Below are 24,672 nucleotides of genomic sequence, written 5' to 3'. Positions count from 1 at the left end.
TAATTTATTGCCAAGGCCCACCTGTCTCCTAAATTCTCTTTACTATTTACAAATTTCTTAAAACTCCCCAGTTCTTCTTAGCCTTCAATCACTTCTGATTTTCTTCACGTGACTTGCTGTTCCATCTTGCACTGCCCTGTAATACTTTGTGTATTGAAGGTTGTAAAGATTATATCTTTTCATTTTAATTCCTTTTTGATGTTGGCCTGAATTGGGAAAATGACTGTCTTACAACAAAGGACTAAGGCAGGAATTGTTATACTTTAATTCTCTCGCTCTCGCTGTTTCCAAAAAAAATACCTGCAGCTGAAGAAAGCCAGTTATTTTATCCCACAGTTGCTGAAGATGTAATAATTCAAGGATTTTACCATTTGTGAACCAGTCACTATATGCCTCCTGGGAAGAGGTGAAAGAATCTGAAGGACTTGGAAATCAAAGGATCATCCCATCAAATTTGAGGACTAGTGCTACTGAACTGTTTGCCCAATGTTATTTTTCCCTCTACCTGTACAACATTTTTCCTTTGTTCACAATAGGAGGCCCAGGATGGACATATCGTCTGCGGAATGGGAGGGGGAGTTGAAATGGTTGGCGACTGGGAGGTGCAGTTGTTTAGTGCGAACTGAGCGTAGGTGTTCTGCAAAGCAGTCCCCAAGCCTCCGCTTGGTTTCCCCGATGTAGAGGGGGCCACAACGGGAACAGCGGATGCAGTATACCACATTAGCAGATGTGCAGGTGAACATCTGCTTGATGTGGAAAGTCTTCTTGGGGCCTGGGATGCGGGTGAGGGGGGAGGTGTAGGGGCAGGTGTAGCACTTCCTGCAGTTGCAGGGAAAAGTGCTGGGGGTGGTGGGGCTGGAGGGGAGTGTGGAGTGGACAAGGGAGTCACGGAGGGAGTGGTCCCTCCAGAAAGCAGATAAGGGTGGGGAGGGAAAAATGTCTTTGGTGGCGTTGTTGGATTGCAGATGGCAGAAGCGTCAGAGGATGATGCATTGGATCCAGAGGTTGGTGGGGTGGTACGTGATGACGAGGGGATTCTGTTTTGGTTGTTATTGCAGGGAGGGAGTGTGAGGGATGAGTTGCGGAAATTGCGGGAGACACGGTCGAGGGCGTTCTCGACCACTGAGGGGGGAAAGTTGCGGTCCTTGAAAAATGAGGACATCTGAGATGTACGGAAGTGGAATGCCTCATCCTGGGAGCAGATGTGGTGGAGGCGAAGGAATTGGGAATAGGGGGTGGCATTTTTGCAGGAAGGTGCATGGGAGGAGGTGTATTCTCGGTAGCTGTGAGAGTCGGTGAGCTTGAAATGGATATCGGTTTCTAGGTGGTTGCCAGAGATGGAGACAGAGAGGTCCAGGAAGGGGAGAGAGGTGTTAGAGATGGTCCAGGTGAATTTAAGGTTGGGGTGGAAGGTGTTGGTGAAGTGGATGAACTGTTCGAGCTCCTTGTGGGAGCACGAGGCAGCGCCGATACAGTCATCAACATAACGGAGGAAGAGTTGGGGTTTAGGGCCAGTGTAGGTACGGAAGAGGGATTGTTCCACGTAACCTACAAAGAGGCAGGCATAGCTTGGGCCCATGTGGGTACCCATGGCCACCCCCTTTGTCTGTAGGAAGTGGGAGGAATTGAAAGAGAAGTTGTTGAGGGTGAGGACAAGTTCGGCTGAGCGGATGAGGGTGTCAGTGGAGGGGGACTGGTCGGGCCTGCGGGACATGAAGAAGCGGAGGGCCTTTAGGCCGTCTGTATGGGGAATGCAGCTGTATAGGGACTGGACATCCATGGTACAGATGAGGTGTTGGGGACCGGGGAATTGGAAGTTCTGGAGGAGGTGGAGGGCGTAGGTGGTGTCACGGACATAGGTAGGGAGTTCCTGGACCAAGGGGGAGAAAATGGAGTCGAGATAGGTGGAGATAAGTTCGGTGGGGCAGGAGCAGGCGGAGACAATGGGTCGACCAAGGCATTCAGGTTTGTGGATTTTGGGAAGGAGATAGAAGCGGGCGGTGCAGGGTTGGGGAATGATGAGGTTGGAGGCTGTGGGTGGGAGGTCACCTGAGGTGATGAGGTTGTGGATGGTTTGGGAGATGATGGTTTGGTGGTCAGGGGTGGGGTCATGATCAAGGGAGCGGTAGGAGGAGGTGTCAGAGAGTTGGCGCCTGGCCTCAGTGATGTTCCTGTTGTGGCCTCCTCTACATCGAGGAAACCAAGCGGAGGCTTGGGGACCACTTTGCAGAACACCTACGCTCCGTTCACACTAAACAACTGCACCTCCCAGTCGCAAACCATTTCAAATCCCCCTCCCATTCCTCAGACAACATGTCCATCCTGGGCCTCCTGCAGTGCCACAACAATGCCACCCGAAGGTTGCAGGAACAGCAACTCATATTCCGCTTGGGAACCCTGCAGCCCAATGGTATCAATGTGGACTTCACAAGCTTCAAAATCTCCCCTCCCCCTACCGCATCCCAAAACCAGCCCAGCTCGTCCCCGCCTCCCTAACCTGTCCTTCCTCCCACCTATCCCCTCCTCCCACCTCAAGCCCCACGCCCATCTCCTACCTACTAACCTCATCCCACCGCCTTGACCTGTCCGTCCTCCCTGGACTGACCTATCTCCTCCCTAACTCCCCACCAACACTCACCTTTACTGGCTCCATCCCCGCCCCTTTGACCTGTCTGTCTCCTCTCCACCTATCTTCTCCTCTATCCATCTGCTATCCGCCTCCCTCTCTCTCCCTATTTATTTCAGAACCCCCTTCCCCTCCCCCATTTCTGAAGAAGAGTCTAGGCCTGAAACGTCAGCCTTCCTGCTCCTCTGATGCTGCTTGGCCTGCTGTGTTCATCCAGCTCTACACCTTGTTATGTCAGATTCTCCAGCATCTGCAGTTCCTGCTATCTCTGAAACAATTTGTCCTGTGACTAGTTTTGAAAGTGAATGTTGTCTTTTCACTGTATCTCAGTACATGTGTCAACAATGAATCAATCAAAAATTGCAAGATTAGCTCTTTAAATAAAGATGTTTAAGTCATGCACTTTTTTTTCCAGAATATACCATTGAAGAACAGGTGAAGCGAGTAAAAAGTATTGAAGCTATTGAAAGTGACTTCTTTGTCCAACAAACCTTTAGGTCTGGCAGAGATATAAAGAAGGTGGGTATTAACTTCTCTGTAAGTTTTTCCAAGTATTTGGCCAAATATTTTAAAGAGACACTTACAATTGGAGTTCCCTTATTTTAAAACTATTCGGGTCCTGTCTTTTGTCGGGCACAGTTGGTTATTTAAATTAAAAAAAAAGTTCCAGTTGGAAATCCGAGAAAATCATTAGAAAAATATTCTGTTTTTAATTTTAGATTAACATCACTTACTTTGGTGAGTGCTAGATCATAGAACAATTTCTATTTGAAGTAGCCAATGTCAGCATAAAGCACACTAGGTTTAGGTACAGCCAGATAAAAAGATAAGAAACAGAGCAGAACAGATATTGTGGTCCCTTGATCTTTCTCTGAGTGAATCTTCAATACATTCACTTGGTCCCTTCATTTGTGTCATTAACATAGATTGTAAATGCCTGTGGCCTCATCATTAACCCCATTCACTACAGTGTGCCAACCTGAAAATGTCCAATTTGTCCTGCTCTGTTTTCTGTTATTTAACCACTCCTCATCAACGTACTGCCTCCAATCACACAAAGCCAATCTTGAGTATAAACTTTTCATGAGGCATCTTACTGAAAAGTAAGTTTTCAAATGTACTGTATCCACCTGTTCTCCTTTACTTACCCTGCTAGTTATAAATCCTCAAAATTCCTGGATGACCAGGGATATTATGACCTTGGTCAGAAAGAAAAAGGAAGCATATGTAAGAACTAGGAGGATGGCGACTGATGAAGCCCTTAAAGTGTATAAGGAAAGTAGGAATGAACTGAAACAAGCAATTAGAAGGGCTAAAAGGGGTCATGAAAAGTCATTTACAAACAGGATTAAGGAGAATCCAGAGGCTTTTTATAGATATATAAAAAGCAAGAGGGTAGCCCGTCTCAAGGACAAAGGAGGTAATCTACATGTGGAGCCAGAAGAGGTACATGAGGTCCTAAACAAATACTTTGTGTTGATGTTCGCCAAAGAGAAGAAATTGGTGGAGGATGATATCAGGGAAGAAAGTGTCAAGTTTCTAAGCCAAGTTGCAATTGAAAAGGAAGAAGTGTTGTACGTCTTAAAAAGTATTAAGGTAGATAAGTCCCCGGGTCCTGATGGGATCTATCCCAGAATATAGAGGGAGACAAAAGAACAAATTGCTGGAGCATTGACAGACATCTTTGTATCCTCTTTGGCCACAGGTGAGGTCCCAGAGGACTGGAGATTAGCCAGTGTTGCCCAGTGTTTAAGAAGGGTAGCAAGGATAATCATGGAAATTACAGGCCTGTGAGTCTCATGTCAGTGGTAGGGAAATTATTGGAAAAGATTCTCAGGGACAATATCTATATGAACTTATTAGCGATACACAGTGTGGTTTTGTGAGGGAGAGGTTGTGCCTTACTAACTTGATCAAGTTTTTTGAGGAGGTGATGAAGATGATTGATGAGGGAAAAGTGGTTGATGTTGTCTACATGGACTTTAGTAAAGCCTTTGACAAGGCCTCTCATGGCAGTGTAGTGCAAAAGGTGAAGTCACATCATATCGGGTGAGCTGGCAAGATGGGTACAGAACTGACTTAGTCATAGGAGACAGGGTAGCGGTGGAAGGATGCTTTTCAGAATGGAGGGCTGTGATAAGTGGTGTTCCATAGGGATCAGTGCTGAGACCTCTGCTGTTCGTGGTCCACATAAATGTTTTGGAGGAAAATGTAACTGGTCTAATTAATAAGTTTGCGGATGATACAAAGATTGGTGGAGTTGTGGATAGTGAAGAGGATTGTCTTGGAATCTTGCATACAGTTCTGGTCACCACACTACCAGAAGAATGTGGATACAGCAGGATATAGGTCAGTTGGAGGCATGGGCAGAAAAATGGCAAATGGGGTTTAATCCAGACAAATGTGAGGTGATGCATTTTGGTAGGTCAAATACAAATAGGTGAAAATTACACAGTGAAGGCAGAACCCTTTGGAGTATTGATATGCAGAGGGATCTGGGGGTGCAGGTCCACAGATCAGTGAATGTGGCACAGTGAATGTAGGTAAGGTAGTAAAAAAGGCTTATGGCATGCTTGCCTTCATTGGATGGGGCTTTGAGTACAAGGACAGGCAAGTTATGCTGTAACTTTATAGAACTTCAGTTAGGCCACATTTGGAATATTGCATACAGTTCTAGTCACCACACTACCAGCAGGATGTGGATGCTTTGGACAGAGTACAGAAAAGGTTTACCAGGATGTTGCCTGGTATGGGGGATTTTAGCAATGAAGAAAGGTTGGATAGACTGGATTTGTTTTCACTGGAATGCAGGAGGTTGAGGGGCGACATAATAGAGGTTTAAAAGGTTGTGGATGGCATGGATAGAGTGGAAAGCATGAGGTTTTTTCCCAGGGTGGAGGGGTCAATTATTAGGGGACACAGGTTCAAGGTGTGAGGGGGGAGTTTTAAAAGAGATGTGTGAGGCAAGTTTTTCACACGAAGGGTGGTGAGTGCCTGGAACACGTTGCCAGAGAAGGTGGTGGACACAATAGCAGTATTCAAGAAACACCTGGACGAATACATGAATAGGAACAGAATAGAAGGATACAGATCCTCTAAGTGAAGCCAGTTTTGGTATAGAAGGGCAAAATATGGCAGCACAAGCTTGGAGGGCCAAAAGACCTGTTCTTTGTTCTTTTAAAGTTGAAGGTGCAGATTGCCACGTGAGAATATTATTTTATGATCATAACAGAGACCTGGCTCAAAAAGTGCAGATTTGAGTAGTACAAATTTTGGGAATTAAGGTACCCCGGAAAGATAAGAATAAACTTTTTGATTAAAGGTAATATTGTAGTCCTGCAGAGAGATGATACCTTCGAAGTCAATGAGATTCTCATCCCCACCCCCAAAACTATCATTCTTCTAATCTCCAGTGAATACAGGCCCAGATAGCCCAATCTCTTCTCATACCACACACCTACTTTCCCAGGAATAAGCTTAGCTTTTCTGAAATTCCTTTGCAGCAAGTATATCTTGTTTTAGGTGTTCTCACCAAAACTCTGTACAGCAACAGCAAGACATGCTCCTGTACTCAAAATCCCTTGCAATGAAGTCCAACGTACCAATTGCCTTCCAACAGCTTGCTGCACCTACATGCTTGCTTTCAGTGATTGACGTTCAAGATGTCAGGTTGATGATACAAGTGAGCACCAGGCTGTTCAGAGGAAAATGAAAACAAGGAAAATGTTGCTGCAGATGCGTTATTGCGAATTTAAAGAAAATGTGTAGATAAGATAGAACTGGTACAGTCCAATGTTATATACATTTAGAATTAGTATGAAGGGTATAACTTTAGACTACTGGACTATGTATTTCGTGGTAATAGTGTTAAGATTTAGAAAAATAACAAGCCATCTTTTCATAATGATGGTTTTTTTTTCTTAAGAGGGGAGATGTTGCGAAATTGGGTAGAGTGTTCATGAATTGGAAGGTCGGTTAGAATTTGTTGGTAAAAATGATCGTGAGGAAAAGAGTACTGTGGTTCCTTTAAGAGCTTCTGCTTTGTCTGTGCTTGGAAATTTATAAATGCAGATGCACGGAGAGTGCCCTAATGGAAACATTTTGTGTAGAACAGCCAAGCAGCATTTTTTTTCTAAGACAACAAGTTTGAATTTGGCCAAGTAATTTAAACGAAGCACCGAGACACAGAAAGCCAACTGAATTTAAATCTGATGGTTTTGACAACCTGAAATGATTCATGTTATAAGAATTTGATTATATCGTATATTAGGGGTATACAAGACAAGGGCATTTGGAAAATCTAGGGAGAGCCAACTGCCACCTGAAACGGAGAGCCATCCGCCTCCTGCCAGAGTTAGCACCATTCAGCTCTCAAAAAAACCCCATCTAATTAATCAAAGGTACCATGCTATTTTAACTCAAAGTCCTCACAGGAGAAATTACATTGAGAATTAATGGAAAAAGGTGTTCGTAAAGTGACCAGAGACAACAGAATATTCTAGAAGACATTCTGTGCAAACGTGGAGAGATTGTTACAATTTATTGCCTGTTATTAATTGGGTTTATATTAGTGGGACTTGTCTTTATTTAAACAGCATTTCAGTAGAATTTAAACGAGTTAGGGAGTAGTTAGTAGTCTAAGGGGGAATTGTCGGTTTATTAGTAATTTGTTAATTTGTTCATTGTTAAGTTAAATAAATAAGTTGTTTCTTGTTACTTGTAAAGTGGAGGTCAGGGATCTTCATTCTTTTAGCCACTCTTTTAATAGATTACAAGGGGAAAGGTGAGCTTCTCTGCCTGTTTTGGGGGTAATTCTTAGAAGGGAACCTCTACTCCCATCATAACAGGTTGGGGCTTGTGTTCGACCATTTCCCCATCGTAACATAATGTGCAAGAATTTAAGGCAATGTAACGTGCTTCATTTATGGAATGTTCTGGGGAAAAAAATGGTAAATTGCACAAATATGGGATATTATGCCACGAACTGTTACGCATTGTTAATTTGTCAAGCAGCAACTACTTTTCCTATACCAAAAATGATACGTAATGCTAATGGATAGGAACTGATAATAATATATTTAATTTGCACTGTAAGTTTAGTTAATTATGGTTTGTTCTTATTTTTCCATTGCTTAGGCACAAGAACCTACTGAAGCCAAGCATGAATCCAATGTGCTGAGCAACAGAACAACTGATTTTAATATTGAAATCAAGCAAGAGATTGATTACATCCCTTCTGCTATTAAATATCAAGATGATGACTCATTAGCTCACCCAAGTGTAAGCATTTTTTCTTACTAAAACATAAATTTGCAATGGCTACTTAATTTATGATTTGGTAATAACAACCAACTAAATACAACCAAACTGAACCAACTGTAAGTATTCATAGCTACCACCTCCAGTGTTATTTGTTTCACTGCAATGAATTAGAGCCATAGATTCATGCAGCACAGAAAAGGCCCTTTAGCCCATCAAGTCTGCGCCAATATAACTACCACTAAAGTTACACTAATCTCAATTTCCTGCACTTGTCCCAAATCCTTGAATGTTATGATATCTCAAGTGCTTATCCAAATATTTTTTAAAGTTTGTAAGGTTTCCAGCCAGCCCCCACTACCTTCCCAGGCAGTGCATTCCAGATTCCCACCACTCGCTGAATGAAAAAGTTTTTTGACCCCTCCACCAAGTGGAACAGCTGCTCTCTATTCACCCTATCCATACCCCTTATTCACCTCAATCATGCCTCCCCCTTAGCCTTAGTCTTGTTTGCTTTGAGGAAAACAATCCAAGCCTATTTTGTCTCTCCTTATAGCTCAATGTCTCCATCCCAGGCAACATCCCAGTGAAAACAAACAAATCTGGAGATCACAGCATGTCAGGCAGCATCCACGGAGAGAAAGCAAGCTCATGTTTTGAGTCTAGATGATGAAGAGTCATCTAGACTCAAAAAGTTAGCTTGTTTTCTATCCATGAAAGTTGCCTGATCCCCTGTAATCTCCAGCATTTTTTGTTTTCAGTTTAGATTCCAGCAAGTGCAGTAATTTGCTCCTATATCCTGGTGAATCTCCTCTGTACCCCTCTAGTGCTATAACATCCTTCCTTCAGTTAAGTGACCAGAGCTACACACAGTACTCCAGCTGTGACCTAACCATCGCTCTGTACAACTCCAACATTACCTCCTGGTTCTTATATTCTATGCCATGACTGATGAAACACGTGTCCCATATGCCTTCTTAATTATCTTATTCACATGCTCACATGAATTTATGGAGAGGCAATGGCCTAGTGGTATTATCGTTGGACTGTTAATCCAGAGACCCAGATAATGTTCTGGGGACCTGGGTTCGAATCCCGCCACGGCAGATGGTGGAATTTGAATTCAATAAATATCTGGAATTAAGAGTCTAATTATGACCATGAATCCATTGCCGATTGTCAGAAAAACCCATCTGGTTCACTAATGTCCTTTAGGGAAGGAAACTGCCATCCTTACCTGGTCTGGCTTACATATGACTCCAGACCCACAGCAATATGGTTAACTCTTAACTGCCCTCTGGGACATTAAGGATGGGCAATAAATGTTGGCCTAGCCAACGACGCCCTCATCCCCTGAATGAATAAAGAAAAAAAAATACTTACCCCAAGGTTCCTCTCATCTACACAGTGTCCTACTATTCATTAAATACTCTCTTATCTTGTTTTTTTCTTCAAAAATGCGTCACCTCACACTTGTCAGGTTAAACGTCATCTGCCACTGCTTTGCCCATCTGACAAACCCATCTATATGTTCCTGCAAACTACAAACATGTTCTTCACTATTAACCACTCTACCCATCTTCGTGTCATCTGCAAACTTACTTAACATTCCCCCCACATTTTCATATAATATCCTTTATGTATATAATAAACAACAACGGTTCCAGTACTGATCATTGTGGTACACCACTGGACACTGACCTCCAGTCACTCATGTAGCCTTCCACCCCAACTGTTTGTGTCCTATTACTAAGCCAGTTTCTGATCCATCTTGCCAAGTTTCCGTGAATTCCATTTGCCTTAACCTTCTCAGTCATTCTCCCACATGGGCCCTTGTCAAAAGCTTTGCTAAAAACCATATAAACAACATCAACTGAACTTCCCTCATCCACATAATTGATCACATTTTGAAGAAATCCTAACAAATTTGTTAGACATGACCTCCTTCTGACAAAGCCATGCTGACTATCCGTATTTTACCCATGTCTTTCCAATTCCCTCCTTCAGAATTTTCTCCAGTCGTTTCCCTTCGCAGATGTGAGACTCACTGGTTTGTAATTTCCAGGTTCATCTCTACCACTCTCTTGAAAAGTGGAACCACATTAGACATTCTTCAGTCCTCTGGTACTTCATGTTTTAAGACTGTAACTCTAACAAACTAAAATTAACATTAGTTAACAGGTGACTAATACACCAAACTAAAACTAAACTACTTCACATTAGCTACCTGTATAACAGAAATACTTTGACATGTTTTTACTTCATACATGCTCCCAGAATGCGCAAATTCCAAACTCCTCCCAGATTTTAAGCAGGTTGTATTTCCCATGCCACTTTTACAGACTCCATTGAAAGTAATTTCACTGTTTTCTGAACATCCCCAACTAACTTTTTGTTTGTTAAATCTCCAGAAGTCCCACTCTTCAAATAAAGGATGAGTTCTTATTCATATCCTGCTTGGTAGCTAAAAAATAAAACAGTCTTTTCTGTAGCATTTCTCAGCAGTGACTGCTGCTTGTTCCCTACAGCAGTAATTCCTTTGTGTTATATGTGTCTGTGTCCAGAATATCAGCTCTGCTTCTTTTGTGTGAAAGTGTGTAAACTGTCACCTGTGTTTCCTTTAAGTTTCAGTTATGAATCACATAGTCTTATCTACAGGTAGAATACAATATATGAATATTCAGACCCTTGAGTTTGTTCTGTCATTTAATAAGATTATGGTTGATCTGATTGTAACCTCAAATCTGCAGACCCACCTACCACTGATGACCTTTCACTTCTTGTTTATCAAGAACGTTCCTTAAAAATATTCAAAGACTCTACTTTCAATGCTTTTTCAGGAAGAGAATTTGAAAAAGACACAATCATGTGATCAAAAAGTTTGCATCAATTCTGTTGTAAATGGACAATCTCTTCATTTTAAACATTAGCCCCTAGTTCTCGATTCATCCATTAGAGAAAGCATCCTTTCCTCCTTTACCTTGTCAAGACTCCTCAGGATCTTGTATGATTCAACCTATTCACCTCAACCTCTTCTGAACTTAAATGGGTACAAACATGATCTCCAAATTCCTCTTCAAAACATTCTTTTACACCTTAAGTTAAAAGCGGTATGTTAAACCGTAATCGTCTTGTAAAGTTTCAAATTCAGAACACAGACGTTTGAGATTTGAAATTCCATTGTGCACCAACTTCTAATTCAGAAATTATTATTTTCAAGTAAATTTTTATTTATGAAATCACAATATCTTATCTAAGTTGTTGATAAACTCATTAATTAAAATAAGCAAATAGGTGTGTGTTACCAATACACTAAAACCACTCAGTCTGATTTCAATCCCTTGCATATATACTCAGTTGTTTTCATTGGGTTATATGTCCAAATTGTACATCAGCTGACACCTTCACTTTAGGCATTCTGAATTGGTATAACGTAAACTTGAAGTTGGATCAAAATCCCTTTATGCTTTTTCAGCTACACTTTTTTGAGATGTTTTTTAAAATAACCCAGACATGACAAATAGAAATGACGGGCATCAAAACAGAGCTCTGAAGCTGTGTGGAGAAGTGTTGGTGCTGACTTTGACTTCAGAAAAGCAAAAATTGATATTAGCAGATGGGCCATTGGTTATATAAACCGTTCAAATATCTTTTTCTACCTTTCTTTTCCAGGCAAATAGTCTTGAATTGTGTTTGTCTGAATTTAGACTCACATTTGTTTGTGATGAACAATTAATACTTTGCTTGAAAACTAAAGTGCAACAGTACATTATATCACAAAGACTGCATTAATGGAAATTAATAAACATCAAGGGAACAGTTAGTTTCGTTGGCTAAGTGCAATGCAGAAAAAGGCTGATAGCACAATCCAAAACTATCTGAGATAGTTTTTGAGGCCTGTCTTCTCAACTTGATTAGCAATTCTGAGCTGACTGCAGACATAGGAAAAATCCTGTAACGGTCATCCACTGCAACTACCAACCTACACAGAAATATTGGATTCTTTTCTGGGATCATACGAAAGCAGCCGAGAGAGTAGGAGCAGCAACATGCACCCTTCTTCCACAGATGTCAAATTGCTTGTGTGGGTTTATGTATAACAAATATAACCTTTGAAATCACTTACACCTTGAACATACTCAATAAGGAGTTTACCTTGCTAAATCAAACCCATCATTCAAAACTTGATAATGCTTCCTGGCTAACTTGCCATTTTAAGACCAGTAACTCTTCTACAGAAATTTTGCTTTTACGTGAACACAAAGGGGATTTGGGAACCCACACAAAGTGTGCACTAACCTTATCAGGCTCTAGTTTCCTCCAAATGAGGTGGTTACCCAAAACAAATAATTAAAATGCTTTAATGGCTCTACTTTTGCCCAGTGCCTATTTAAAATAGTTCAACCATTGAACTATTAAAAAGAGTTGTTCTTTACACTTTGCCCATTGCTTCCCATATTCCTTCCTCCTCCACCTACTTGATGCCCCTTACCCCCAAGCTTTGAAGGTTTCTGGGAGAATACATTAGACTATTGCTAACTGCTGATGTCTGACAATGCAACCTTGACACACCTGACAGATCATGAAGCCTGTATCCAGACAGCATTAAATTATGTGACTGGAGAACTCCATATTGTTGGGTCTTTTATACAGAGTAGTATATCCAAAGCCAGTTTGACTTTTTGTGGATAGCAATTAGTTTTGGTAACATATCAACTGTATCTAACAAAAATATGAAAATGCTTTATAATGATACTGGTTCAAAGCTTTAAAAATCACAAGAAGTATTTTCACATAATATAGTCAAAATAGCTATTCCTAATAGACATTTGTTACATTGTGAACTTACAAATGAACATTTTGTCATTGGTTTCATGATTAATCATAAGGGAAAATAATATTCTTGTTCTTCAAGAAATTAAGCTTTCTGACATACTGGTTTCTTTGCAATTTCTCTTTCTTGAGACCCCACTGCCATACATCAACTTGGGAAGGAGGGCAGTTAAATCATTTTGTTCCCATCCATGAGTTGGAATTCTGAGAATTCTGAGTGTTCTGCATTCAGATTCCCATTTCACAACTGGGAGATTGTTCACACTAAGTTTGCATCACTAACAGCTAACCACTGAAACTTTTATGACAGATCAAGTTGTGTTACTTCTCATTTTCTTGCAGCTATACTTGTTTAAAAAAATCAGTAAGCATAAGCAATTAAAACTGGATAAAGAAAGTTGAGTTAAACAATGACAATACATTGTGAGAATTAATTCCTGCACTTAACTCTGTTCTTGCTACAGTTGTTCCTGGACAAGAAAGAAGCAGAAGAAAAGTGGTTCAAGAGGTTAATCTCTCTACGGCAGGAGAAATTGATGGGAAGCCCAGTACCTGGATTCTGAATTGTTGTTTCTTAAATGATTAATCCGTTAAACCCAACGTTTGTGGTGAAATTACTGTATTTCGTTGTTTTATGAATTTCCACTGTGAGCTAATTATTCATAAGTTGAGATTTTCTGATTTAATAAACTATCTAATTTGTATTAGCTATAAGTTTTCTTTAATTAAATCGTTTGCATGTGCAAAGCATTTTCATTTGCCACACTACATTGCGTCTTATTGATAAAGTGAGTAACTTGCTGATAACCATTCAGAAACTTAAATTCTTCTAGGACTTTATAATCACAGAGGTTAATACAGGGAGTAAGTGATCAGTGTGGTTTGTTTTCATGGTGTGGAAATTTAACTTCTGTTAACAGAATCATTATCTCTTTGCATGTCTAAACTTGTTCAGTAAACAGTGTTCTAACCAGAGAGTAATTTGGAGAAAACTTCAAAAAGATGGCTGAGTCTAATTGGAAAATATCAAGATATAATTACACACTCTTATTTTCTGAAAATGAGCGTTATGACCTGTGGTAGAATATGGTAACCATGGTTATTATCTTACTGAAGAGTAATCAAGGAAAAGTATTGTCACATTCAGTACTATGTAGCAGCAAGAGAAGTCGCATACAAACAAGAAATAAGAGTATGCCACTCGGCCCTTCAAACCTGCTCTGCCATTCAATCAGATTATGGCTGATCTGATTTTAACCTCAACTCTACATCACTGCACATTCCTGATACCTTTCATTCCTTTGGTAATCAAGAATCTGTCTTAAAAATATTGAACTTTTTTTTATCCTCTGCCCTTTGAAGAAGGGAATTCCAAAGACTCTCAACTCTTGGGAAAAAGCTGTTTCCTCATCTCTGTTTCAAAGAGGCACCTCCTTATTCTTAAACTATCTTAAGCTGGCAAGGTTTATTTTCAGAATTGTGGCCTGATTTAAATACAGACAAAAGTTTGGATAAGTTATTAATTTTCATGGATAAAATTTATCAATAAGATGATTTACTAACTGCTTATGTAGCATGGACAGATGCTGACAAATTTTGAAAGAGAAAAGGTAGTTCCATAGAAAAATATATAATGCGATTGAGTAGGTTACATAAAACTGTAAAAATTCCATCTACAAATTCCTGAAACTGTGCTAGCATTTAAGTTATTAGTTTGTGCAAAAAGTATTTAGTATCAACAGGCTTCTGAATTTGATAGGAGATAAAGTTTTAGAAAGACACACATTGAACAAATTTATGAAGGCACTCAAAAAACCTATGGAAAGGATTAGTTTCAGGTAAATTTTTTTTTCCTTTATTCATTCATGAGATGAGGGCGTTGCTGGTGATGCAGCATTTATTGCCCATCCCTAATTGCCCAGAGGGCAGTTAAGAGTCTAACCAATTGCTGTGGGTCTGGAGTCATATGTAGGCCGGACCAGGTAAGGATGGCAGTTTTCTTCCCTAAAGGACATTAGTGAACTAGATGGGTTTTTCCCCAACAATCGACAATCATCTTTTAATTTTAGACTTTTAATTCCAGATATTTATTGAATTCAAATTCTACCATCTGCCATGGCAGGATTCGAACCCAGGTCCCCAGAACGTTATCTGGATATCTGGATTAACAGTCTCGTGATAATACCACTAGGCCATCGCCTCCTTTTGTTCATGGCAAAAATGAGACAATTAGCCATACAGCAGAAAAGGGAAGATACAACGTTAATGGTCTCGTGAGATCATTTCACTACAGGTTACATGGAAATGGAGAATTTTAGCTCAAAGAAATGAGGACAGAAATGATTTTGACCATTTACAGAAGCAAAGAGAATTTGGGACTTACAATAAAGACTAAAACCCAGAAATGCCCAGAGTATGATCGATTGATGTGTTAGATGTGATTCAAAATACCATTACACCATGAGCTCTCCTAAATGGACAACCTTCACTGGAGCAGGCTATTTTAGTACAGGTAATGTGTAATGAGGTAGGATTAATGAGAGATCTCATAGTTAAGGATCCTGTGGGGTAGTTTTCATAACCTGATAAAATTACAAATTCAGTTTTGAGTGAGAGCAATTCAGGTGTCTGACCAGTGTCCCTCAACTTAAATGCGGGCAATTACAGGGGTATGGAGAAAGAGCCGTCTAAAGAAGGCTGGGATAAATGAGTCAGATGAAAGTCAGTGGATGAGCAGTGGCAGGCATTTCAGCAGGTATTTCATCATGCTTGGCAAAAATTTATTCCAGTGAAGAAGGACTCGATGAGAAAGATGAACCACCCATGGTTAACAAAGGCAGCCATGGAAATATCCAATCAAAAGTACAAAGAGGTGAAAACTACTGATAGGCCAAAGGATTGGAATTTCTTTTAGGAACCAGCAGCAAATGACTGAAAAGCTAATAAACAGGGAGAAATTAGAAAGTAAATTGGCAAGAAATATGAAACAAACAGCAAGAGCTTACATGGGTATATAAACAGGAAGAGAATAGCTGAAGTAAGTATCTATTCCTTGGAGTGTACAAGTGGAAAATTAATTGATTAATTAACTGGGAAACAGTATACAATTTAAACCAATATCTTGTAATTGGCCTTGAGGCAAAGGACATTATAAACTGCCAAAAATAACAGATAAACAAGGTGCTAATAAGAGGAAAGGTCTTGTAACAGAAACAAAGTATTTGACAAATTAATGGGACTTAATGCAGACAAGTTGCCAGGACCCAATAGCTTGCATCCAAAGGTTTTAAAAAGCAAGTGGCTACAGAGATGTTGAGGTATTGGTTGAAATATTCCAGAATTCTCAGGATTCTGGGAGGGTTCCAGCAGATTGAAAATCTGCGAATGTGATGCCTGATTCAAGAAGGGAGAGAGACAGAGAGCAGTAAATTATTAAACAGTTAGTCTAGGCTCTTCTTGTTAGACTGGAAAGCGCCTACCCCCTTTACACACTAGATCGTGGAAGCCCCTGAAGAACCCAGACACTTGAAAAATATGGATGGTAGCATACACAGAATGGACCCCTTCTCCCCTGCCACGATCTCAACCTCTTTCTGCATCAGATTTATCTTGATGACAGCTAGATAAACTAAATCTGGTAAGCTGTGTCAGAAGCTTGTCAATTTTGGGCAAACTTATAATTTTCTTTACATAGGGTCTGGTCCTTAAAATGTTCCAGATGTTTTGCTGCACCTTTCAGATGACCACTCATTGATTTGCCAGGACATGATGAGTTCAAATTCTGCTCCAGAGACTTAAGCAGCAAAATCCAGGCTAAAGCTCTCAGGGCAATACTAAGGTAATGATAACTGTCAGAGGTGCCAACTTTCGAATGAAATGTCAAACTGCTTTCTCACATGGACAATAAAAATGTTATGGTAGTACTTCAAAGATGATTACAGGAATTCTTTCTTTTGTCCTGAGTATTTTTTATCCCACAACCAACACTACTGAAGAAGATATTATCCAGTTATAATCGCTTCGCTGCACACAAATAGATTGCCTTTACTTTCTGTGTTACAAGGGAGGTTACACATCAAAAAATCCTTAATTGGCTGTAAAGCATTTTGATACATCCCTGAGATTATGAAAAGCATTATACAAATGATACTAGGGGTCAGTTAGCTGGACAGCTGGATTTCAATGCAGAGTCATACCTGCATTAGGTTCAATCCCCTCAATGGCTGAGGTTAAGGACTTTCTTTTAGACCATCTTCCCTCACCTGAGGCAGGGTGACCATGAGTTAAACCACCGCCAGTCGTCTCTCTCTCTCTGGGAGGGTAACTTTATGGTCCAGAAGGACTATGGCAACTTTATACAAATGCAAATCATGTTTTGTTCTTTCTACTAAATACTCTGATAATCTTTTGTTCTACATTTATCTCAGCAGCTTAACAATTTTCCAAAATATATTTTGTTTTTTTTGTGTCTTCAAGGTTTTTCTGAGCTTATACCTCTGGAACCCAAAGCTGGAAAATGGGATTTGGCTGATAAGTTCTTTTTCTGACCTAGCACTGATGAAAGAATGGGCCTTGTGGCCTTCTTCTGCACCATGAATATTTTTCCTAAGTAATGTCAGCTTATCTTATACATAAATGTACATGGTCACTCAATAATTTGTAAACTTTTTCCACCATTATTTTAGTTAGTGTTTAATTGCATTAACTAAGCTTTGTCCAATCTGAAAAATATTACATATTTTCACATTCAAGATTAGCACTTATGTTTCATAACAAAATTAGTATTTTTATGTTACTATATCTTCAACTCATTCTGAAATATCATTTTGGTTGGCATTCACTGAAATGTGCTCATTTTAAAGTTTAAATCTTACACCATTTATTCATGGTATAGCTTGGAGACATTGCGGACCTTGATCAGCAAATGTCCACTTGGGGCATTCTTAATTGTTTGTATTGGATACCAAAGGAGCCCGTCGCTATCCCGGTCAGCCAAACGCGCATGCTTACCACTGTATCTCGTGGAAGTGATGTCATAGCTCTTCTGTTTGTGATACGGCGGCGCACCGACCTCTGATTGGAGGTTGCCGCGGTGACCATTATCGCGGGAGACGGGCCGATTGGACAGATTTCCACCAATCACCCTGCGGCTCGCCTTGTGCGCGTTGCCATAGCGACGTTGGCGTTGTCCTTCAAAACAAAAATGTGGGTCCGACTGTGGAAGTTTCCCTGAGAGTCAGTCGGAAGAGGCACGGAGTTAGTTCCCTGAAGGAAGGAAGGGTGGGAGGGTGGGTAGATTGGATAGATGATTGTAAGCGATCTGGAGGGGGCTGAGGAATCTGAATGTGCGAGGGCGCATCGCCAAATTTAAACGCGGCTGAGAAAGTGCCGAGTCGAGCGGCAGTGATCCCCTCCCTCGGACCCTACACAATGTTCCGTGAGATCGAGGAAGATCCGTTCTTCTCGTAAGCTTGGGTTACAATATTTGCTTAAATTGCTGGGGTACCTCCTTTATATTTCCCCTGTATTTCTTTCCAGATTTGGGAGAGGTATTCCTCATGAGCAGGGCGTGAGGCTGGTTGGAGGAGGGGGGTGCGTTACTTAAACAATGGAGACGGAGAGAGAAAATATATATATTCCCTCATTGTTGGAAGTCGGGAGAGCAAGGATGATGCAGGTTTAAGGGAATTGGCAAAAAAAAATCAATGGGAGACAGGAGAAACAAAATCAGAAATTTCTGGAAAAATCTCAGCAGGTCTGGCAGCATCTGTGGAGAGAAATCAAAGTTAACATTTCGAGTCCAGTGACCAGAACGTGAAGAAACATTTCCGGACAGCCATTGATTGGCGTCCAATGCCTGAAGGCATGTTCAATGGAGGCATCCAAGAAGGAATTGACTTTTTAAATTCATTTTCGTGGGTTGTGGGTGTCGCTGGCTGGCCAGCATTAATTGCCTGCCCCTAGTTGCCCTTGAGAAGGTGGTGTTCGAAAATAGTACACACAGCTGCTCCTGAGTATCAGTGGTGGAGGGAGTGAATGCTTGGGGATGTAGTGCCAGTCAAGTGTGCTGCTTTGTCCTATATGGTATCAAGCTTCTGGAATGTTATTGGAGCTGCACCCATCCAGGCAAGTGGGGTCTATTCCATCATACTCCTGACTTGTGCCTTTGTAAATGGTGAGCAGGCTTGGGAGGGGTGGGAGGGATCAGTAGGTGAGTTACTTACCACAGTATTCCTGGCCTCTGACCTGCTTTTGTAGCCACTGTGTTTATGTGGTGAGTCCAGTTCAGTTTCTGGTCAATGGTAACCCCCCCAGGATGTTGTTATTTGGGGAATCAGTGATGCTAACACCATTGGAATGTCAGGGGCAGTGGTTAATTTGTCTGTTATTGATGATGGTCATAACCTGGCATTTGTGTGATGTGAATATTACTTGCCACTTGTCAGCCCAAGCCTGGATATTGTCCAGATCTTGTTGCATTTGAACTTGGACTGCTTCAGTATCTGAGGAGTTGCAAATGGTGCTGAACATTGTGCAATCATTGACGAACATCCCCACTTTTGATCTTATGACGGCGGGAAGGTCATTGATGAAGCAGCTGAAGATGGTTGAGCCTAGGACACTACCCTGAGCAACTCTTGCAGAGATGTCCTGGAGCTGAGATGACGGACTTCCAGGAGAGGGTTTAGGGTAGTGATGAAGTGCAGAAGTTGGGGCTAGGTGTGACTGGATTTGGAGGTTGGCTATGTTAGAAGAGGAGTGGGTTTGCAGATTGGGATGGGACCAGGCTGAGAACAGAGAAGAAAGAGGTTTTAGACAAAACACTATTGTGACCACTGTCAAGTTTGCATATCAAACAAGTAAAGGTTTTATTCAACCTTAAGCAAGGAAAAAGATCATCCCAGTTGCACAAAGAACTTCAAGATAGAATTCTTGGTGCACATTTCTAATTCTCAAACTTGTGCAGGCCACCGTTATCTCAGCCTTCAGTCTTTGGTCTGCTAATTTTATGGTAACTAAATCCTTTTATCTAGCTCCTGAGTTCCCCTGGTCTCTGTGTAGTAATAAATAACATGTCTACACAGATTGTTATTATTATTACAACATAGTCGAAATCGAGCAAGAAGTTTAATTATTCAGGTTGGACCCATAATTGCCATATCATTAGATCACAAAATCTGCAGAAATGTTTTTAATTTCCATGTTCTCAGGCAGAAACATTTCTGTTGTGTATGCCCTGTAGGCAGCATTACCATCTGTTTTGCCCGGGATACCATCAGTCTCTGATACCAGCAAATGATTGACCAGGAGAACAACAAAATCTGCCACTCTCCCTGCTTCCCACCAGTTATAATGCATTCTTGCCACCTTGACTCGATTACTAGCCAAGTCATCCAATAATGTCACCATACTAGTGGCTAGGTTAATCTGCACCTTACCCCTTGTGAATGCTTGACAGCTCCTCATTACAACCTTGATTCAAACATAGACAAAAGAACTGAATATCACCTCACCTCTGGCAGTGACAATCCTTGACATCAAGGCCATATTTGAATGAGTGTGACCTCAAGGATCCCTAGCAAAACTGGAACAAAGGGAATTGGGGGCAAACTCTTCACTGGTTGGAGTCATACCTGCCAATAGGAAGATGGTTGTGGTTGCTAGGGGTCAGTCATCTCAGCTCCAGGGCACCCTTGCAGGTGTTCCTTAGCGTGGTGTCTTAGGGTCAGCCATCTACAGCTGCTTCATCAATGACCAGCCATCCATCATAAGATCAGAAATGGGATGTTCATGGATGATTGAGTGCACAAATGTTCAGCACCATTGTCAACTTCTAAGGTACTGAAGCAGTTCATGTTCAAATGCAACAAGATGTGGATAATATCCACACTTGTGCTAACAAGTGGCAAATAACATTTACATCACACAAAGGCCAGGACCATCACCAATAATAGACAATTTAGACACCGCCCCTTGACATTCAGTGGTGTTAACCATCACTGAATCATGTACGATCAACATCCTGGGATTTACCATTGACTAGAAACTGAACTGTATTCGCCATAAAAATACAGTGGCTACAAAAGCAGGTCAGAGGCTAGGAATACAGTGGTGAGTAATTACTTCCTGACTGCCCAAAGCTTGTTCCAAAACTAAGAGGCAATATTTTTAAGGTAGGAGAAGAAAGTTTTTTATGCAGAAAGTGGTTCATGTGTGGAATGAACTGCCAGAGGAAGCGATGGATGCAGGTACAGTTACAGCATTTAAAAGACATTTGGATAAGTACATGAATAGAGAAAGTTTGGAGGGATGCAGGCCAAATGCAGGCAAGTGGGACTAGTTAAGTTTAGGAACATGGTTGGCATGGTCTAGTTGGGCCAAAGTGTTTGTTTCCATGCTGTATGACTCTAACTACAAGACACAAGTCAGGAGTGTGATGGAATACTCCACACTTGCCTGTATGAACGCCGCTCCAACAAGAAGGTTGACACCATCCAGGACAAATCAGCACATAATTGACACCACATCCACAAACATCCACGACGTCTACCAGAACGCTTAGTAGCAGCAGTGTGTACTATCTTCAAGGTGCACTGCAGAAATTCGCTAAAATCTTAAACAGAACCTTCCAAATCCATAACCGCTTCTATCTAGGAGGAAAAGGACTAAAGATAATGGGAATGCCATCATTTGCAAGTTCCCTTCCAAGCCACTCACCATCTTGACTTATTGCAGTTCCTTCAGTGTCACTGGGTCAAAATCCTGGAATTGCCTCCCGAACAAGATTGTGGATCTATTTGCAGTACATGGACTGCAGCAGTTCATGAAGACAGCTCACCACCACTTTCTCAAGGGCAAGTAGGGACAAACAATGAGAATGATGCCAGCTAGTGACACCCACATCCCGTGGATGAATTTAAAAAAAGGCTTTGTTCACTAAACCTGTCTGTTGTGGCCACAGCCCTTTGGTCTAGGCTGGTTGACTAACTTAATTTTACTGGGCTTCTCCATTATACTTTGCACAGATCAAGCAGCTTTGACAGCTGTGTCTCAGCCCATTGCTAGGCCTATACCAATGGTGCTCCATAAGTTGCAATATTTATATCTTGGGTCCCCATTCTGAATCTTGGCTTATCATGTCTGGAGTTTACTTTGATGTCTCTTCCCAATGGGAAAATATCTCTCCTGATTTACCCTAGGATCATTCTTATTCCTTATGGCCTTTCATTTATTCTTCTAGTTTACTCTGAACGTAATACAATCTCCATGTTTATCATGATCTTGTCACCGCACCATCTTTAATTACTTCATTCACAAACTCACTTTTTGGTTTGAATCCTCAAATGGACCACACAGTTCTGACCTAAACCCTGACTTCATTATTTAACTTGTAGTTAAGTAAATATACTCGCTTGTCCGTTGATGTAAAGCCTCAACTTTCCTGCTGAAAAAGCCAGTTGTGGTGAAAATAGTGAAAAATTACCACTGTCACACCGCATGTGTCAAGCACTTAAAGATTTTATTCAAGCATATGCAAGTGAGAATATCTCAGTTACCCGAAGAAATGCTCAAAAATACTGAATTTTCAGTACACATTTGTAATTCTCATCTACATGCTGGTCCATGTAATGTCCATCTTTAGATTTGGGCCTGCTGGTTTCCATGGTAACTCAACTGTTGTGTCTGAACTGTCAGTTCCCCTTGTTTCCTCTCTCTATGCAGTAATTAATATACTTACACAGGCTGTTACTGTTACATCATGAAAAATGTTGAGCATAACTACAGCATTCATTTCAAGAATATCATGCACTTCAATTTTAACCCCATTAATATTAAGCCGTTTATTTTTGCTTTAATGCAAATCATTACTCATTATTTTAATTCAAAAATTGGGTAGCTGTAAGAGGAGAAAGAAAATCTAATGAATTGAAATGGGACCTTTTAATAATTGTTCATGTATATTTTTGTTGACATTTATTATTACTGAGCTCAAATCACATACAAGACCTGCTAAATGCATCCTGTTAAAACTTTATGACTGAGCAGTTTTCTTTTGTGCCAAATACTTTCTGATCCTAAGTTTGTCCAAGAATTGAATACTTCATGTCTGTGGAAATATTTCTCGCAACTTTGAACTCCTGATTGGGATGTAAGCCAACCTTGTTTATCAGTCACCCAGCCTATTTTTTGTTCATTACTAGTTAGCTCATTACTAGATGACTTTCATTGAAGGAAGGTGTGGAGCTGATGGCTGGAATCCAGACCCTGCTGTTTGAGCCCTGACAACCACTCTGTCCTCCATCACTTGATGTTTCATAAAATTTTAGGGATTGAGCCTTACCTGATCAAAATTTTCCCAGTATCTTCCATCATTATTGTTGCTTTTACTCTCTAGCTGCCACATCTAGGCCAGGTGGACAAGTCCAGATAGTAGATAGGATGAGTGAGGACTGAGGTGGGAGAGAGGACAGTATTGAGTGGAGGGTCAAGTGGGGACAGAGGACATTTCTAAGTGAGATTGAAGGGCAGGAGTGAATGAATGTGTGGAGAGAAGGTATGTGAGTTTTGGGAGGATGGGGAGGTTGTAATTATGTGAGATTGATAGTCTAAGTAAACACCAAAAAGCTTTATCAAACATAAAGTTGGAAACAGAGGGCATCTTATCTAGAGAATGTTACCTAACTACACTAAGACATAGATTCTTTCAAACATGTTGTCATGATCACAGATCAGAACCACAAAATACTATGGATATTTTGAACTTATTGTTCCAAAATGTTTTTTTAAGAGTCAAATACAACAAAAACTGGCTGTGGTTGTAAATTAAGTGGCCGTCTCGAGCAAGAGGCACCCACAGAATTTGACAACTACAGATTCAAGTGGAACTTCAAACAGCAGGCCTCCAAACAAGAGGAAAAGACAAGTCAAAACCAACTGGACTGTAAACCGAGGGGCTGACGATTCCCCACTCGACAATTAGCCACCCCATGCAAATTAATGTGCCAAAGTGCAGACACATTTTGTATTTTTCCCTTCAACCATTACACAAGGACAGGAGTTAAAAAGCCAATTTCAGCTGTATAGAGTGGAGGGTGAAGTGGGGACAGAGGACATCGTTGAGTGGAATTGAAGGGCAGGAGTGATTGAATGAGACGTTTTGTGTGGAGAGAAGGCATGTGTGAGTGTTAGGAGGGCGGGAAGGTTGGAATGATGTGAGATCGATAGTCTGAGTAAACAGCAATTGAATCTGTAGTTATCAGATTCTGTGGGTGACCCTTGCTCGAAACAGCTACTTAATTTACAACTACAGCCAGTTTTTTGTTGTATTCGACTCTTTTAAAAGAAACATTTTGGAACGATAAGTTCAAAATATCCATAGTATTTTGTGGTTCTGACCTGTGATCATGACAACATGTTTGAAATAACCTATGTCGTATTGTAGTCAGATAACACTCTCCAGATAAGATGTCCTCTGTTATTACCATTTTTTTATGTTCAGTATTTCAGTAAGATTTCAGTAAGGTGTTTTTGACAAGGTTCCTCATGTTAGACCAGTTAGCAAGGTTAGATCACATGGAATACAGGGAGAACTAGCTTTTTGGGTACAATACTGACTCGAAAGTGGGAGACAGACAGAGGTGGTGGAGGATTGCTTCTCAGACAGGAGGCCTGTGACCAGTGGTGTGCCACAAGGATCGGTGCTGGGTCCATTGCTTTTTGCCATTTATATAATTGATTTGGAAGGAGGTATGGTTAGTAAGTTTGCAGATGACACTAAAATTGGTGGTCCAGTGGAGAGCAAAGAAAATTACCGCAGAGTACAATGGGATCTTGATCAGATGGGCCAATGGGCCGAGGAGTGGCAGACAGAGTTTAATTTAGATTAATATGAGGTGCTGCATTTTGGAAAGGCAAATCAGGACAGGACTCATACAGTTAATGGTAAGGTCCTG

The 24,672-nt window shown here is 40.9% G+C and overlaps 2 protein-coding genes across 7 annotated transcripts in view; both read left to right on the top strand.

The window, feature by feature from the left end:
• The window catches only part of rsrc1 (arginine/serine-rich coiled-coil 1), a 380,738-nt gene extending 367,255 nt beyond the window's left edge, over nucleotides 1-13,483 (top strand). For all 5 annotated transcript variants that reach the window (XM_048604651.1, XM_048604653.1, XM_048604654.1 and 2 more), the window contains 3 exons: nucleotides 3,042-3,145; nucleotides 7,763-7,906; nucleotides 13,183-13,483. In XM_048604651.1, the coding sequence (XP_048460608.1) occupies nucleotides 3,042-3,145; nucleotides 7,763-7,906; nucleotides 13,183-13,281 (347 nt within the window). In that variant the 3' untranslated portion in view covers nucleotides 13,282-13,483. The remainder of the gene's footprint in view (nucleotides 1-3,041; nucleotides 3,146-7,762; nucleotides 7,907-13,182) is intronic.
• Nucleotides 13,484-18,028: 4,545 nt separating this feature from the next.
• Nucleotides 18,029-24,672, top strand: part of mlf1 (myeloid leukemia factor 1) — a 35,661-nt gene continuing 29,017 nt past the window's right edge. For both annotated transcript variants that reach the window (XM_048604627.1, XM_048604625.1), the window contains exon 1: nucleotides 18,029-18,183. In XM_048604627.1, coding sequence (XP_048460584.1) covers nucleotides 18,062-18,183 — 122 coding nt within the window. In that variant the 5' untranslated portion in view covers nucleotides 18,029-18,061. The remainder of the gene's footprint in view (nucleotides 18,184-24,672) is intronic.

Source organism: Rhincodon typus, chromosome 13 (assembly GCF_021869965.1).
Source record: "Rhincodon typus isolate 14 chromosome 13, sRhiTyp1.1, whole genome shotgun sequence".
Lineage (NCBI taxonomy): Eukaryota > Metazoa > Chordata > Chondrichthyes > Orectolobiformes > Rhincodontidae > Rhincodon > Rhincodon typus.
Note: the sequence above shows the minus strand (reverse complement) of the source record. Positions and strands in the feature narration are given on the sequence as shown.